This window comes from Nansenia antarctica (assembly GCF_963989245.1).
Source record: "Nansenia antarctica genome assembly, chromosome: 6".
Taxonomy (NCBI): domain Eukaryota; kingdom Metazoa; phylum Chordata; class Actinopteri; order Argentiniformes; family Microstomatidae; genus Nansenia; species Nansenia antarctica.
In genome coordinates, this window is record NC_137676.1 from 48294481 (window position 1) to 48311797 (window position 17317).

The 17317-nt window shown below is 45.7% G+C and overlaps 1 protein-coding gene across 1 annotated transcript in view; it reads left to right on the plus strand.

Moving 5' to 3' along the window:
* The first annotated feature begins 10358 nt into the window (after positions 1-10358).
* huwe1 (HECT, UBA and WWE domain containing E3 ubiquitin protein ligase 1) overlaps positions 10359-17317 on the plus strand; it is a 39388-nt gene continuing 32429 nt past the window's right edge. Inside the window, exons 1-20 of the mRNA XM_080534586.1 lie at positions 10359-10448; positions 10575-10683; positions 10897-11004; positions 11138-11239; positions 11429-11509; positions 11673-11779; positions 12337-12514; positions 12675-12766; positions 12869-13089; positions 13243-13300; positions 13501-13677; positions 14028-14273; positions 14487-14620; positions 14729-14841; positions 14968-15150; positions 15285-15501; positions 15616-15738; positions 15891-16128; positions 16239-16607; positions 16920-16976. Coding sequence (XP_080390712.1) covers positions 10395-10448; positions 10575-10683; positions 10897-11004; positions 11138-11239; positions 11429-11509; positions 11673-11779; positions 12337-12514; positions 12675-12766; positions 12869-13089; positions 13243-13300; positions 13501-13677; positions 14028-14273; positions 14487-14620; positions 14729-14841; positions 14968-15150; positions 15285-15501; positions 15616-15738; positions 15891-16128; positions 16239-16607; positions 16920-16976 — 2967 coding nt within the window. The 5' untranslated portion in view covers positions 10359-10394. The remainder of the gene's footprint in view (positions 10449-10574; positions 10684-10896; positions 11005-11137; positions 11240-11428; positions 11510-11672; positions 11780-12336; positions 12515-12674; positions 12767-12868; positions 13090-13242; positions 13301-13500; positions 13678-14027; positions 14274-14486; positions 14621-14728; positions 14842-14967; positions 15151-15284; positions 15502-15615; positions 15739-15890; positions 16129-16238; positions 16608-16919; positions 16977-17317) is intronic.

Sequence of the window (17317 nt, forward strand, 5' to 3'; positions counted from 1 at the left end):
GATACCATTTATTATTGTCGTTAGTTATAATAAATTACTTATTAGATGTTTTTTCTTTCACTACAGAATCTCTTAGCTCTTACCATTTACTCAATGTTCATATTTCAATGGTTGATTATAGTGTGGATTACACAGTTCCTCTCAGGGTTTATTTGATATCAATATCGTGTTCATTATGTTTATGGTGGTGCTTACAAGAGCAGTAGAGTAACACAAATGTCCTCATTTAATATTGGACAATAAATTGCATTTGTATTCAAATACTGAATAAAAATGTCAGGTGTTTATGACCTTGATTTTCAGTAAGCTTGAGAGAATTGTCATATTAAGATGAATTAAAGAATATTTTTCAAAGATAAGTGTTGTTCTGTGAGTGATTTCATAGGGCCAACTATGAAACAAATAAATAAGCAGATGTCAGCAGTTTCCCCCCCACATATCTCAATGTGTGATTGTCACACACAGAAGTCAGGACAGGACATACAAGTTGAATCCACTGCAAATATTGTCTGCAGTACACTGAAAATGTATCAGAGAAGTTGAAGTATTCGTCTTAAACATTACCTAACCCTTCCTCAAATAGGACCGTGTTCAGAAGATATGAGCTTATTACAATTCAGTAGGCCTTCAAAAAAGAGTGTATACCCACATATCATTGACATAATAATGTGCCTAATGTTGGGAGTGCCCAAGCTACATAGGAAGCCTGAAGTTTCTCTCGCGAGATTCTAAGCTAACCTACCCTGCTCACTAGTGCAAGATGGAGAAGTGAAATTAACACGCATCTAAGGTAAGCCAGTAGACGCATTCCTGCGTGTCTGTTTGGCCATTGTGTGTTGAAAGGTTGAAATTGGGGATCTGTAAAAACATATGTGGTCGATATTCGACAGCGTTTGTAACGTAGAACTCTTCAGTGAACGTTTTCTAAGGCTAAAGTCCGGACATTCTGCTGTGTAAACCGCCATTTTTAATGTAGCCATGGACCACGGTCCCCCTGACTGACTGAAGGAGCATTGTGGTGAGCGCTGCATGCACGCGCCAAACGCACACACAGACCGACACACACTGCTTGTGTGTTCACACGCTACGCTATCTAACTAGCTAGCAACCTACTTCGTGAAATTTCTGGTGTGTGTGATCAGGTAATTGCTGGGGCCTGATGACCTGGTGAAAATTACAAAGAGCCTGTCGAGATTGCGGATGAAAGTTAGGCAAGTTAGCTTAGCTAGCTAGCGTCATCTATTCGTGGATGGAAGAAGATGGCTAGCTAGCCAGCTAGCTGTCCTGCCAGCATCATCGTTAAACAGCCGTTCTGATCTAATGACAGTTCCCTTGACTGTGTGAGACAGAGAGGTGGTTTTTGGATTGATCATTATGATAATCAGACCTGTCAGGGTGTATCATCATATAATGTGGATGAAAAACCAGATCAACGCATTGAATTTGGAACAAAGTGACGTTTTTATGGTGGGGGTCTAGTCTCATTTACAATTGTGGCCCTGCACTAGTAACGGCTTTAAGATGAGGGTCTTTGATCAATATCCTAACTATAACTTAAGGTGGACCATAGTAGCTAGTAAACTGCCCATTAGCCTAGCTAATATCTTCATAGCATTGGTCACGATGAAGCGTAATGACATGGGGAAAATATAGTCCACAGCAGTTGAGCCCCAGTGAATAATATATAACATATTTTTGTTTGATATTTCTCCTGGACTTAGATTTTGCCTTCCCAATGTCCACCTTCTGTGTACATTTCATTGGTTGATGGTTCCCTCAGTATTGGGCTAGATTCCAGTGCTTTTCGGGTCATTGTAATAATTAAAGCTGTCAAAAATGCTATTTTTAAAACAATTGCTTTGCTTGATTTTATGCTTTCAGATTGTTTTAGGAGACCATAACTCAGCTGAGGAGAGAGATGATGGAGCTATTGAACCATTGCAGTTTCTGGTATGTACCAACCTTGGTTACTATGATTAGCTACAATAAATATTGTAATTTAGATTTGTTATTCATCTGTATTACTATTAATCAACTTTCTAAATGATACAATGCTGATCTCCCAGTAAGACTTGTTAAGTGTAAAAGTCTTTATCATCCTAAAACTGTTCATCATTTGAATGTGTAGTCATCCTGTTTGCCATGGGGTTATTAGTTTGTCTATTGTATAATGTTTCGATCACATTGACGAAAATAAGAGCCAGAAAGGCAAACACAACTGTTATTTTCCATGATTTGCTTATGTCAAAATATGGACTTATTATTATGCTCTTCAGCTGTGAACTGACATCTTGAAGTTGTATGAAGATGGTATGGATGGGGTCTGTCTACTAAGGTGGAGCCTGGCTTCCACCCTCATCTTTTGGAGTTGTAGTTATATAGGATGTTTTGTTCACCAAATATGTATTTATTATGAAGGGGATAATGTGGACAATTTGGTTGCAGAGATTTCGACACCATATATCCAGTAACGGTCTCTGGGATAGGGATTACACTTGCTTTAGTTTTGAACAGATGTGATTAATTACTAGGTAGGCGTTGTATGTTAGCTTTATTTATGCTCATCAAAATGCTATTATTATAATTTTTTGTTGTCCACTATTTGGAGAAACATACACGCAATGATTTGTATCTGAATCATTCGTACGAAAAAAACAACAACAAAAAACACTCGTCATGGTACTTTAGTAGCGACAGTTTCGTGCTTACAGACACTCGCGCGCGCACATTCTCATGTGAACATCCCAGGTATATCCAGGGACATCGTAGAGCTACGCACACTTGCTCTGCGAAAACGATGAAACACACCGACTCGCTCGGTCAGTGTCACGTCAGGCCCGTACGGGGGAATGATTCAGCGGGTTATTCTGCGTTTCGGCTGCTACACCAACTGGCTAGCCAGCGCGTGTGCGGTAAGTGCGAGCGTCTTTTTATCCGCCTGAAAGCATAGGAGGAAGTATGACCAAACGCACTGCTGGCCGTCATCTCCAAACACGACCGATCGACGACGTTGTAACAGTCTCATCTGATGTGACTGTCGCCAGCTAGCCAGTTGTGTTTACCTGCGGTATGTGTTTGGCATTGGTAAGGATGCAGTAAGGGTGGAGAGCACGGACTTCTCGTGAGGCCTACTGCAGGCTCAGCCGGGAGCTAAATTAGTCAACCCACTGCATGTTCAAGCTTCTGAGGAGTGGGAAAATGACATGGTAGCGCCGGTGTTTCAACCTATCTGGTTACCGCGTTCCACTTGTCAGACATTAGACTGTTTTACGTAGCTAGCTAACTACAACATTTAGCTAGCAGCATGTCATAGCTAGCTCGCTACTACACATTCCTCCAGTGCTTAGATTAACTAAACTGGCTGTCGTTGCTTGGTTCGCTACCGACTCTGCCTGTTTTGCATTCAGAAAAATATGTTGACACCCTTGAAAGCATTCGTTATCGATTGAGCTCGGTAGCTGTCTTTGGTAACTAGCTGCCAGCGAGCGTTAGCTAGCATTCTCTCAACACAGCAGAGGTAACTTGTTAGCTAGCGAATTGTTAGCTAGGTAGATTGATTGATTTTATTAGTATTGATTGATTTGGCACTTGTATTTTCATGGCGCAATGTTTATTAGGGAAGATATTGTTATGACATCTAGCTAGGGTTAAACTAGCTATCTAATCGACTTGTCAATGAATGCTCCATCCAGACGCGTTAGCTTAGCTAGCCGGGGTTGCTAACGAGTCAACAAACGTCAGCTAGCTAAGATAGCCTATGGACAGCTAGTTTGGCTCCCTACCGCAGAGCTTGTGGTGTCACATCTATTACTAGCGATCAGGCATACTTGTATAACTCTGATTATTTGCCGTTTTGTGATTTAATGTTATGCTTGTATTTACGTCAGTTGTCTAGCTATGTTATAGATTGCAGTTCGTAGCTAGCGTAGCTTATGTCTCATATTTCAGACCAAGCTGCTGCTACCTAATTTTGTTTCGTTTGATTATGTATACCCCTCGACCGCGCGATACACAGAGATGCCATGGCTAGTTTGCGCTGTTTGCACTTAAAATCTCTTATGCTGAGTAATGATCAACTCAACAGTGGTACACACACATTTTGATCGTGTGTGTATATATGTATGTAGAATATAATAGATGTATATATCCACCGTAGTTAACATGTTATTGTGTTAATATGTTGTTGAACCAACAATCATACTTACTAGCAGCATTTCAGAAAGGATTTTGAATATGCTTTGAACTGCTGAGATCTATCTCTATATTTGGAACCAAGCAGGCCCCTGAAGCCTGTATTTCAGTTCAGCCATAGATTGTAACCAGGAGATGGCTTATTTGAATTGGTGTTCAAAGAAATATTAGTTGCCATGTTCCCCGACTTTGTATTGATAGATGACACAGAGAGCTATGAAGTTCCAATCATTTTATGTAGCCTATATCTGCATGGAATATGTAGCACCATGGAATTGGTTTGTCAAGTCTCTGTTGTCTGTAATTATGTTTGGAAAGAAAACCTTTTCTCAAGAGGATTTTGTTGTTTTTTGATAGCAGAGAAGTCTGCCTTTATGCTGTTGATAATATTAATGACAATGACTTCTTGTTTCAGGTATTGTGAATGAAACATGCTGTTAAGTGGGTATTGCCAAATTAAGTACCGTAAGTGTCACTTTTTAAAAACATGCATGCTCTAGGTATATTCCCTCATCTTATGATGTGCTCTCATTATGTCTGCAATGCATGATGTTTTATTAGTATTATTTTTAAATGTATTTAAATAAACATTGCATCAATTGAAATTCACTTCCAGGGCTCGACATTAAGGCTTGTCCGCTTGTCCGGGACAAGTACATTTTATGTTTGGACAAGTGGACTTCCTCCTGCAGTTGTCCGATGGACAAGTCAAAACAAAAAAACAAATCAATATGTATTAATATCTGCAAACATTAATTCCTCCTTCCGATCTGAATAGTAAAAAAAAATAGCAAGCAAAGCGATGCCGCGCCTCATTCTCGCTGTTTCAGTCTCTCGTAGTTCGTTATCATCATAGTTCGTAAATTCACTCAGAGCGCCAGAGCCCACACTGCGTTCAACGTCATAAAGAGACCAAGTAATTTGATTGGACAAAAGGCATTCCATGAGTGCTGATCAGATTCCAGAGCGAGTTTACGAACGCAGCCATAGTGTTGTGGGTCTCCTGTCACTAGTGCCATTCACGTGAACATGCGCATATTCGCTTCTTCTCAATGCCGCTTATTTTCATGTAGTTCGATGCGATCGTATATTTTAGGTTTGAAGTTTTAAGACCAGCACATTGCAATACGAACTTCAGAATGACACTAATGATAGATTTCTCAATTTGAATATAGGATAGGCTACTATCCAAAGGCTAGCAAATAAGATTGCTTCCATTGGGGAGGGACTGTAGTTACAAACATTTTTTGTAAATATTCCTAGATATTCATCCCTTTTGTGGCCAATCTTAATCTAAAAGGGTTAGGGTAATCACTGATTACCCCTACGTTTTTAAATAATTACAAAATATTGCTTAATGAATACATTAGAAAATTAAGGATACATCATTATCAAATCAATAGTAGTCAAATGTGTTATTTGCATACACATACACTCACTGGCCACTTCATTAGGCACACCTTGGGGTTGGACCCCCTCTTTTGCCTTCAGAACTGCCTTCATTCTTCGTGGCATAGATTCAACAAGGTGCTGGAAACATTCCTCAGAGATTTTGGTCCATATTGACACTATAATATCACGCAACAGCCCGTCTGGCACCCATGCCAGGTTCAAAGTCACTTAAATCACCTTTATTTCCCATTCTGATGCTGGTTTGAACTTCAGCAGATCGTCTTGACCATGTCTACATGCCTAAATGCATTGAGTTGCTGCCACATGATTGGCTGATTAGGTATTTGCGTTAACAAGCAGTTGAAAAGGTGTACCTAATGAAGTGGCCGGTGAGAGTATAATATATTATTATTCATATTATTGCTTTTTCAAAATCTTTGGATTTGGACAAGTAACTTGAGCTCTCGGACAAGTAAAAGATAAGTTCACTTGTCTGAAGGACAAGTACCTGAAAAAGCTTAATGTCAAGCCCTGATCAACACACGCTGCCTCAGGAAGGCCTCCAAGATCTCCAGAGACCCATCCCACCCTGGGAACGAACACTTTGTTCGGCTGCCCTCGGGCAGGCGGTTCAGGACCATGTCCGCAAGGACAAATAGACTGAAGCTCAGCTTCTACCCTAGGGCCATTCAGGCCCTGAACACAGCAAAGACCTAGGTTCTAGGCCCTGGACAATCTAGACAATTTGATGGCAGCTACTAGATTGTAATCAAGTGCAATACTGAAACACAACTGTGAACATTTCAAACCTGCAAACTGCGACACTTTAAATTAATGTGCAATAATACTATGTGCAATATGACAACCCTCGGGTACATAAGGTTCAGAGATAGGAAATGTTAGGATATTTATTGCATAGCATAGAGTACAGCACAGTGTTTTATTTGTATAATATAGTGTATATAGCCTTTAAGTAAATCAGCTCTTTTCCCTTCTTGTTTTTAGTATTTTTTTCTTAGCACCAGGGGAGCCCCCCCTCCCAAATTTCGTTGTATGGTGCCTGTACTATATAAATGACAATAAAGACCATTCATTCATTCACTTCCATTTGCACCCCAAAACCCTTCGCTGGATGAATCTTGTATTGAGATTGATGCTGACATGCTAACTTGATCAAAAGGCACTGTTTTATTAGATCCTTTTATTTACGGTATATATATATATATATATGTGTGTGTGTGTGTGAGCAAAAGTAGAGGCCCAATTTTTTTTACCATGTGTCATTACAGAAGGTGTGCATGCATACTAATCCATCGTATTTCAACAGGAGCAAAAAATAGAAACTAGGGACGATGAAGGTCGACAGAAGCAAGTTAAAGAAAACCCCCACAGAAGCTGTGAGTATGCATATTGTTAGCACTGTAATCCCTGTTGGACTCACTAGGAGGTCTTTGTACTCAGCGTGGTTGTCCTTTATGGTTTTATTTCTCTCCTCCGCAGCCTGCAGACTGCAGGACACTCATAGAGAAGCTCAAGGGATGTAGTGATGAGCAACTGCTGCTGGAACTGCAGCACATCAAGACCTGGAATATTGGCAAGGTGAGCACCAGGGAAGGGAAGGAGGGCTGTGCACACATCATATAGGCAAGTTTACTGTCACACTTTTGGTTCCAGTTTATTGTCTCCAAATCGGAGAGCGGCTCCTTGTACTCTTCACATACATGTACAGACATTTTTTCGGGTGACATTGTGTGGTTATGGAGACCCTGGATTTAGGTGTCTTGGGGGACATCCTCATGCACCGTTCCTGCACCGTTCCTGCTCAGTCAATGAAACGTAACCTCTCTTCTCTCCCATCAGTGTGAGCTCTACCACTGGGTGGACCTGCTGGATCGCTTCGATGGCATCCTGTGTGATGCGGGGCAGACGGTGGAGAACATGTCCTGGCTGCTGGTGTGTGACCGGCCGGACAACGGGCAGCTCAAAGCCCTGCTGCTGGCTGTGCTTAACTTCACTGCACTGCTCATCGAGTACAGCTTCTCCAGACACCTCTACAGCTCCATAGAGGTAGGCCTGTTGGCCTGCACCCATGCAGTTATCGCCATCTCTCTCACAGGGCTACTCACCTGTCCCAGACCACGGCTAAATGCACTGATTAGATTCCTCCCTTTTGTTAACTCTCACTCTCTTCACCCTTACAGCACTTGACCACCCTGTTGGCATCATGCGACATGCAGGTTGTCCTGTCTGTGCTGAACCTACTTTATGTGTTCAGTAAGCGTTCCAATTACATCACCCGACTTGGGTCTGACAAGAGAACCCCTCTACTGGCCCGCCTCCAACACCTGGCTGAGGTATGCGTGTGCCATTAGTAGCATGTTGTTATAGATTTTAACTTCCAACCATATTTTAAATTTTCATAAAAAAATCAAGTTAAATGGGGAGGTTGAGGAGCTGTATATCTAATGGATGTGTTTTTTGTCTCCAGAGCTGGGGAGGGAAGGAGAATGGCTTTGGTCTTGCAGAGTGCTGCAGGGACCTGGCTATGACGGTGAGTGTTTGTCACTGTCATGCTATAATAACAGCTGTCCAGGACAATTGCTCATTGCTTTGTAATTATATGACATTTTTCATAATGACTGCCAAAATGTTACTAACAACACTCCATCTAATCAACCCTTCCCTCCTACCCCCCTTCTGTTGGCATACCATGTGATTGGAACAGAAGTACCCTCCCAGTGCCACTACTCTGCACTTTGAGTTCTATGCTGAACCTGGCCCTGAGGTCAAAGTGGAGAGGAAGGTAAAGACCAACACCATTTCTTATATCCAGGTTTCTGCTCTTTATGATGTCTCAATGTAATTGGATTCATTGACCACTTTACATTCTCTCCCCAGCAGACCAGTAGTAACACACTACACTACATTCACATTGAACAGCTAGACAAGGTAAGGACCGAACACAACAGTCTATTTTGTCCCAACAAATTATAGATTTGACACAGTCTGTTGGCACTATTGCGGTTTGGAAATAAGTTCATGCCTCTGGTGTGTCTTGTCAGATCTCTGAGAGTCCATCTGAGATTATGGAGTCTCTGACGGTGATGTACAACATCCCGAAAGACAAGCAGACCCTTCTGTTTACACACATCAGACTGGCCCACGGCTTCTCGAATCACAAGAAGAGGCTACAGGCTGTGCAGGCCAGACTGCATGCCATCTCTATACTGGGTGAGTATTTGTGTCCCCTCCACCATCATGTCTAGTTCTGCCACACTCTTGGCTTTGAGGTTGCTGAGTAGTTATATTCTAATGGTCTTCTCCCCCCACAGTATACTCCAATGCACTCCAAGAGTCAGCAAACAGTATTCTATACAATGGGTTGATAGAGGAGCTGGTGGATGTACTACAGATCACAGACAAACAGCTAGTGGTAAGAACAAAGCCTTTTCTCTCTGCCTCTGCCTCCTGCCCTTCATGGGTTGGTAGATCTATGATACATATCAATAGAAGGTGTGAAATTGGATCAACTCATCCCTTATGAGATTTAATTATCATGTATAGTATTTTGATGCCATTAGTATTAAGTTCTAAGACTGAAGTTGACATTTACCATTTGGTTTGTGACCACAGCCTTTGTCTATACATCCCTAAATACCATGTTTCTCTTTTCATCAGGACATAAAGGCAGCATCTTTGCGCACTTTAACGTCCATTGTCCATCTGGAGAGGACGCCAAAGCTCTCCAACATCATCGACTGCACTGGCACCGCCTCCTACCACGGCTTTCTGCCCGTACTGGTGCGCAACTGCATACAGGCCATGATAGGTGAGTGCAATGCTCCAAGTGGAGAACCTTATTGGGTCAATATTAGGGATGTACTGATACGGGGGTATCAGGCCGAAACCCAGCTTAAATGCTTATACTTGTTATGGGAGAAATGCCCAGATACCCCAAACCGATACTAGGATAGGGTCCACCGATACTAGGGTACCCCAAACCGATTCTAGGGTCCACCAAACTCACTTCTGAAAGCAACAAGAGCTGCCTGGGTACCTGAAATCAGTAGCCTTCAAAGCGCAGTGGAAAACACTTGGGGGTAAAATACACTTAGTGTTTGTTTGATACAAGAAGAGGTGTATATTTATTTCAGAAACTATAGTAGAAGACATCCTCGTTTTCCACTAACATAGCCGCCATCTTGTGACTGTTCTGTTTCTCTCGCCCCTCCATCAATTTGATTGGTTTCTTGGCCCAAAATGACATTGATGCGATCCAAAAGTACTTGTATTGGCAAGTATCCAAACTGAGTACTCTGTACTTGGTCAGATTATTTTTTTAACCTTTTGAGGCCTTTGCTTAACCCTCAACCCTGTGTTGTGTTCTCAGACCCTCTGATGGAGCCCTACCCGCATCAGTTTGCCACAGCGCTATTCTCTTTCCTCTACCACTTGGCCAGCTATGACGCCGGTGGGGAGGCCCTGGTCTCCTGTGGCATGATGGAAGCCCTGCTCAAGGTGAAACCTGCTTCTCCATCTATCTGTCTAACTATCTTATCTATTGACAATGGAAATAACTTGTAGGAGCTATTTCAAGATTATTTTTAATGCCGTGTATCTTCCTGTATTTTTTGAATTATTACATAAAATACAATTAAAAGGCTTTATTGTCTCCAATACATACTTATTGTTTGCATCTTTCAACTTGTCCCTTCTGTCTGCAGGTGATCAAGTTCCTTGGGGATGAGCAGGACCAGATCACGTTTGTGACACGGGCGGTCCGAGTTGTGGACCTCATCACCAACCTGGACATGGCTGCCTTTCAGTCCCACACCGGCCTTACCATCTTCATCAGCAGACTGGAGGTGGGTGACGTGACGTACTCTTGCTCTTGGCCCGGACACAGCACTCAGAGTTTTGCTCAATCCCTGTACTCAAACACACACACACTCTCTCTCTCTCTCTCTCTCCAACAACCTTTCTCTGTCCAGCATGAGGTGGACCTGTCGAGGAAAGAGTGCCCTTTTGTCATCAAGCCAAAGATCCAGAGGCCCAACAGCCAGACTGTAGAGTCTGAGGACATGGACACAGACATGGATGGTCAGTTTCACAACACATCGCAATGTTATATTACTCAACAAATCTGTATGGATGAAGTGTGTCAAAGGTCAATACTTGCAGTTTCATTTGATCACTTTTTGATGACACTTGTATGATTATACTGCATGTGGAGGTACTGTCCAGTTGTAATAGTTCTACCATAAAGAGTGAACTGGTGTTATGGTTTTTATGCTCACACTGCTGTTCCTACAGGGTCAGATGTTGCCATGGAGAGCAGTCCTGGTCCTTCCACCTCTTCTGGCTCTAAACCAGAGGTGGACCACCGATCACAGAGCAGCACTGCCAGCACGCCCAGATCAGGTACACACACCAACCAACAAGCACACCGACACACACACACACACACACACACACACACACACTCTCACACACACTCTCTCTCTCTCTCTGTTTTTCCGTCATGTCATCATTGTTCCCATGTCCCCCCCTCCAGGCATGCAGTGTATCCCCCAGCGTGCTGCTCTGTTGAAGTCAATGCTAAACTTCTTAAAGAAAGCCATCCAGGACCCTGCCTTCTCTGATGGCATCCGCCACGGTGAGCTCGCTTGAACGACTCTCACTAACTATGTTCATGGAGCTAATATATTTCACCACTGAATGGAAGACGTGCGTTAATGCAAAGGCCATAGGTGGAAGTTTTCCATTTAGTAAATGTCTCAGATGAATGCCCATGGATGTGACTTTGCTGACCTCCATATCTGTCTGCATGGCCTTTTCTCTCTAGTAATGGATGGGTCCTTGCCTACCTCACTCAAGCACATCATCAGTAACGCTGAGTATTATGGACCTTCTCTCTTCCTATTGGGTGAGTGCTTTCACTGTCCACAAGTTGATAGATTTGGTCATATGCTATGATAACTAATATCTCTTTGCTGTAGAAGTATTTTTAAAAGTTCTCAATTATGTTTTCTCTGTGGTATTTAACATATTCCTCTGTCTCTTTCTCTCCCTCCCTCCCTCCCTCCCAGCTACGGAGGTGGTGACAGTGTTTGTGTTCCAGGAGCCGTCTCTGCTCTCCTCCCTGCAGGATAACGGTCTCACTGATGTCATGCTGCATGCCCTTCTCATCAAAGACGTGAGTCTGCCAGCACTCCCCCCTGTGCTCACTTACTGTGTCTCTCTCTCTTTCCTTCTCTCTCTCTTTCTCTCTCCCTGTCCCTCTTTCCAGTCGCCCACTGTATCCCTCTCATCTCCTATCACTGGTCCCCCCTCTCCTCCGCATATTTGACATGTTTAAATGTCACATTTTCTCTTTCAGTGGGCTCATGCACGGCGTAGTCAGTGGACAGAGTGCCTTCACTGCAGATTCTACCCTCACATAGCCCTTCCCCCTCCAACTTCATTCCTTCATCACCCCCCCCTCTCCTCACTCACTCTGGCACATAGCATTGCATTTGAAAGCCATTTCCTCCCACCTCTCCTCCCCCTCCCTCCGCTCTCCTGTTCTCCCCTGGTCCTGATTGCCTTTGCATTTTGGTTTCCCCCCCCGCGCCCCCCCCCCCCCCGCGCCCCTCCCCCACCTCCAAGTTGTTCCCTACCCTCGCCACTCTGTCTCTCACTCTCTCTCTCTTCCTCCCCTTCTTTTTCTCTCTCTTCTCCCTTTTCTCTCTCTCACAGTCTCTCTCTCTGCAGGTTCCTGCCACCCGCGAGGTGCTGGGCTCCCTCCCCAATGTGTTCAGTGCCCTGTGCTTGAACGCGCGTGGCCTGCACTCGTTTGTCCAATGCCAGCCCTTTGAGCGCCTCTTCAAGGTGCTGCTGTCTCCAGACTACCTACCTGCCATGCGCCGACGCCGCAGCTCTGACCCACTGGGTGAGTGGTGTGGTGTGTGTGTGTGTGTGTGTGTGTGCGCGCACGTGTTCTTTTCCCTCCCACTTCTAGTAGTTTAATAAGTTAACAATAATGCACTCTGTTGAAAGGGATATGGTGTTTGAGGTTGTGTCTACGTATGTAAACATGTCTGTCTGTGCAGGAGACACAGCGTCAAACCTGGGCAGTGCTGTGGATGAACTGATGAGACACCAACCCACCCTGAAGACAGACGCCACTACTGCCATAATCAAGGTGAGTAGTCTCGCAGTGCAAGTTCTGGATGCCTTTGAAAATCCTAAATTATATAATAGAATAATTGCATGATCAATGAATGCAATTTGTTTGTTCTGCCAGTTACTAGAGGAGATCTGCAACTTGGGAAGAGCCCCTGAGTACATCTGTCAGAAGCCGTCGATCCAGAAGGCTGATGGGACAGTGGCGGTGCCCCCGGCCCGCTCCAGCCACGCGGCCGAGGAGGCCTCCAGTGAAGATGAGGAGGAAGAGGAGGCCCTCCACACTTTCAGCCAGCAGCAGGGGGAGCCAGAGAGCAACAGACAGTCAGTGCCAGTTGATATGTATGGCATTGCATTAATACCCAGTAGAGTAGACTTGCAGGAAAGAGTTTACAATATATTTGTATAGTTATTATTAGATGGCATCATTTTATGATGAATATTTGATTCCATGTTGGTAGTTGTGATTAAAGTCGTGTTGTGTTGTTTTTCTAGGGTCGTGGGCACAGAGGAGAGGATACCAATTCCTCTTATGGATTACATTCTAAACGTGGTGCGTTATTCTAAACATCTCTCGCATGATTTTATTGTTTGTGATAAATGTTTCACCTACAAGACTAAAAGCTAACTGGTATCATCGAGTCCTTCCTCCTTCACATCTGGAATTTCTAGTGGAAGTGAAGGCAAACAATGGTACTGGTATCTCCTCAAGCTTTGCTCTTGATGTCGTTTCCCGTTTGTGCTCACCCCCAGATGAAGTTTGTGGAGTCCATCCTCAGTAACAACACCACAGATGATCACTGTCAGGAGTTTGTGAACCAGAAGGGCCTGCTGCCCCTGGTCTCCATCCTGGGTCTACCCAACCTGCCCATCGACTTCCCCACCTCAGCCGCCTGCCAGGCCGTGGCCGGGGTCTGCAAATCCATACTGGTGAGGGGGGAAAAAATCCTTATTTTTAGCACGACGACCAATGGCCCCTGGCCTGAGCATAGAGTACTTTTCCCTCTGACTAGTGGATAGATGATTCACATGTCAAATGTATTGATTGTAATCAATCAATGTAATGTGAGACTGGCTGGCACACGTGTATGAATATAGGGCTGCTCCAACAGTATTCAATTGTGATCATTCTTGCGCAATGCAGTTTTTTTGTTTTGTTTGCAGACTAGTGTTTGCTCATGTAATGCCCTTGACTCATGCAGTCCGGGACTGTCAATGCCAATCCTCAGTCTTCTCTGAGTATAATAGACTGAAATGTTTGTCCTGTTGTGCCCATCCAGACCCTGTCCCATGAGCCCAAGGTCCTTCAGGAGGGGCTGTGTCAGCTGGAAAGTATCCTGTCAGCTCTGGAGCCTCTCCACCGGCCCATCGAGGTGCCCGGGGGTTCCGTGCTGCTCCGCGAGCTCGCCACCGCCGGCCATGTAGCCGATGCCACCCTGTCGGCCAGGGCCACGCCTCTGCTGCACGCGCTCACTGCCGCGCACGCCTACATCCTCATGTTTGTCCACACGTGCAGGGTAGGACAGGTAAGCACTGGACATATGGGAAGATTGCAGTGTAGAGGCTTAGTTTTGTTCAAATTCAAATTAGCTTTATTGGCATAATGGGTAAAAAGAATCCAAGCAATTGTTCAACCAACCAATTGTCAAGGTTCAGATCATAGTTGTCTGGGTTGTGGGTTTTGTGTTGAGCTCAGGTAAGTGAGTTGACAGTGCTCTCTCCTCCCTGTGTGTGAGCAGAGTGAGATCAGGGCCATTTCAGTGAACCAGTGGGGCTCCCAACTGGGCCTGAGTGTCCTCAACAAGCTGAGCCAGCTCTACTGCTCCCTGGTGTGGGAGAGCACCGTGCTGCTGTCCCTCTGTACACCCAACAGGTCAGTCTGCAACCTTCTCTCTTGCTATTGTTCTCTCTGGTCCTGTTTCTATCCCTCTCAGCAGTCTGCAACACTTTAACACCCTCTCCTATGTCTGTCCTTCCCCAGTCTGCCCCCAGGCTGTGAGTTCGGCCAGGCCGACATGCAGAAGCTGGTGCCTAAGGAGGAGAAGCCGTCTGGCAGCACTGCCCCTACCATGCCGTCTGGGACCAGGAGAACTGGTAACGGAGCCTTCCTCTACCGCTTAAAAACAAAAGAAGAAAAAACTAATCAAGAAGCATATGCTCACTTACAGCTACCACCACCACAGCTCTAACCCTGTCTCTCCCCCCCTCTGTGCCCCCCAGCTGAGTCTGAGGCTGCGTCTGTGGACCCCTCGGCTCAGGGTCTGTTAGAGGGGATGGGGCTGGACGGAGACACACTGGCGCCCATGGAGACTGATGAGCCCACCACCGCCGACCCCAAGACCAAGTCCAAGCTCACCCCTGCCATGGCCACACGCATCAAGCAAATCAAACCTCTGCTCTCCGGTTAGTGTTTATTCACTATTCACAATGGTGTATTGTTTCCACCAGAGAGTATATCTGTCCTATGCATCTGTATTTAACTGTCCCATCTCTTGCTCTCTCTTTCCCTCTCCCTCTCTCTCTCTCTGTGTCCTTAGCCTCTTCTCGTCTGGGCAGGGCCCTGGCCGAGCTCTTTGGCCTGCTGGTAAAGCTGTGTGTGGGCTCTCCGGTGCGCCAGCGCCGCTCTCACCACGCCACCAGCACTGGCACTGCCCCCACCCCGGCTGCCCGTGCCACCGCCTCTTCCCTCACCAAGCTGCTCACCAAGGGCCTCAGCTGGCAGCCCCCGCCCTACACCCCCACCCCCCGCTTCAGGTACAACACTCGGACTATGTCACTCCGTGCTAGTGAAACAACATTCTTTACCATATACTTTTTCACAAAAAATAGCAGTTTTAACACTGCCTAACTCCTCTCTGTCCCCCCCAGGCTGACATTTTTCATCTGCTCAGTGGGTTTCACGTCTCCCATGCTGTTTGATGAGAGGAAGTACCCCTACCACCTCATGCTGCAGAAGTTCTTCTGCTCTGGCGGCCACGACGCCCTGTTTGAGTGAGAAGAACAATGCTGCCCAACCCAAAACCATACCCACTTCCATAGTTGTATTGCCATCACTTATGGACATGGTTTATTAGATGATACAGAATGTTCCAGGACTTAATGTCTCTTTGCCTAGCAGTACTGATGCCTTTGTGTGTCCCCAGGACATTTAACTGGGCCCTGTCCATGGGTGGCAAGGTGCCCGTGTCTGAGGGACTGGAGCATGCTGAGCTTCCAGACGGGACGGGAGAGTTCCTCGACGCCTGGCTGATGCTGGTGGAGAAGATGGTGAACCCCAGCACCGTGCTGGACTCGCCCCACTCTCTGCCCGCCAAGGTGCCTGGGGTCACCCCTACCACCCCCCAATTCAGTGCCCTGCGCTTCCTCATCGTCACCCAGAAGGTCAGTGGTTGGACGGCAGTGACACAGATGAGCTTGGCGCTCAGCTGTCACAGTTAGAGCAAGTTACTATGACAACGATAAAATGCATACTCACTATGTCGTCCCTCCAGGCGGCGTTCACCTGCATCCGCAGCTTGTGGAACCGCAAGCCCCTGAAGGTATACGGGGGCCGGATGGCAGAGTCCATGCTGGCCATTCTATGCCACATCCTGAGAGGGGAGCCAGTCATCCAGGAGAGGCTGGCCAAGGAGCGGGAGGGCACAGCCCGCCCAGAGGAGGAGGGGTCGTCAGCGGCCTCTACGACGGGGCCTGTGGTACCCAGCAGTGGGGGTACCCCTGGAGCAGTGGTGGGGGCCACAGGAGAGGGGCCTGCAGGGCCAGGACCCGCCACTGGAGCACCAGCAGGGAGCGTAGCAGAGGACTCCACCAACTCCACCCCCAGGAGAGAGCCCCAGGCCAATCAAGCCCAGGTAACTCAGGTGAGGGGACTTTAATGATGTGTGTATGTGAGGCCGTAGGGGTGGGGGGCTCTTTTTCCTCAGACATTTATTTTTGGCTTTGATTGTATTGTTAGATTATATCCTGATGGCATCGCATCGTTTTGATTATTGTTAGATGGTTTTGAAAGTGTTTTTCTTATGTTATGTATAGCATTGTTAGTTATGATAGCGTTGTTGGATAATAAGATGGTCAAGTCAAATTGGACTGTTCTGTTTGTTCTCGACTTCCTCCCCCCTGCACCACGTAACCTGAACTCTGACCCCTGGTGTGGCCACTTTGTCTTATGACAGGGAGGAGGCAGAGAGAGGGAGAGGCAGCCACAGGTCAGCCAGCAACAACTTCAGCAGGTAAAAGTGCCCACAGGGAGGAACAGGAGTTGGGAGGATGCGCTCAGTTTGATAGGAAACATCTTCAAAGGAAGATGTTTTTGATCAAAGGGAAGGAACTAGAAAATATTTAGTCAGCCTGAGTATGTAGGGAGAGAGAGGGTTATCCGGCGTGGTTTTAAGGAGAGGTTAGGGAGGATGAGTAGGAGGCCTCTTCTAAGCTATTAAAGAAAATAAGGGAGGGTGAAGAATGTATGCCTAGTTTCATCATCACTATTTATCTGTCTCACTCGTTCACTCCTCGTCACTCTATGCCTCATGTGCACAGTCTCTTTCTTTTTCTCCCTCCTCCTTTCGTCTCT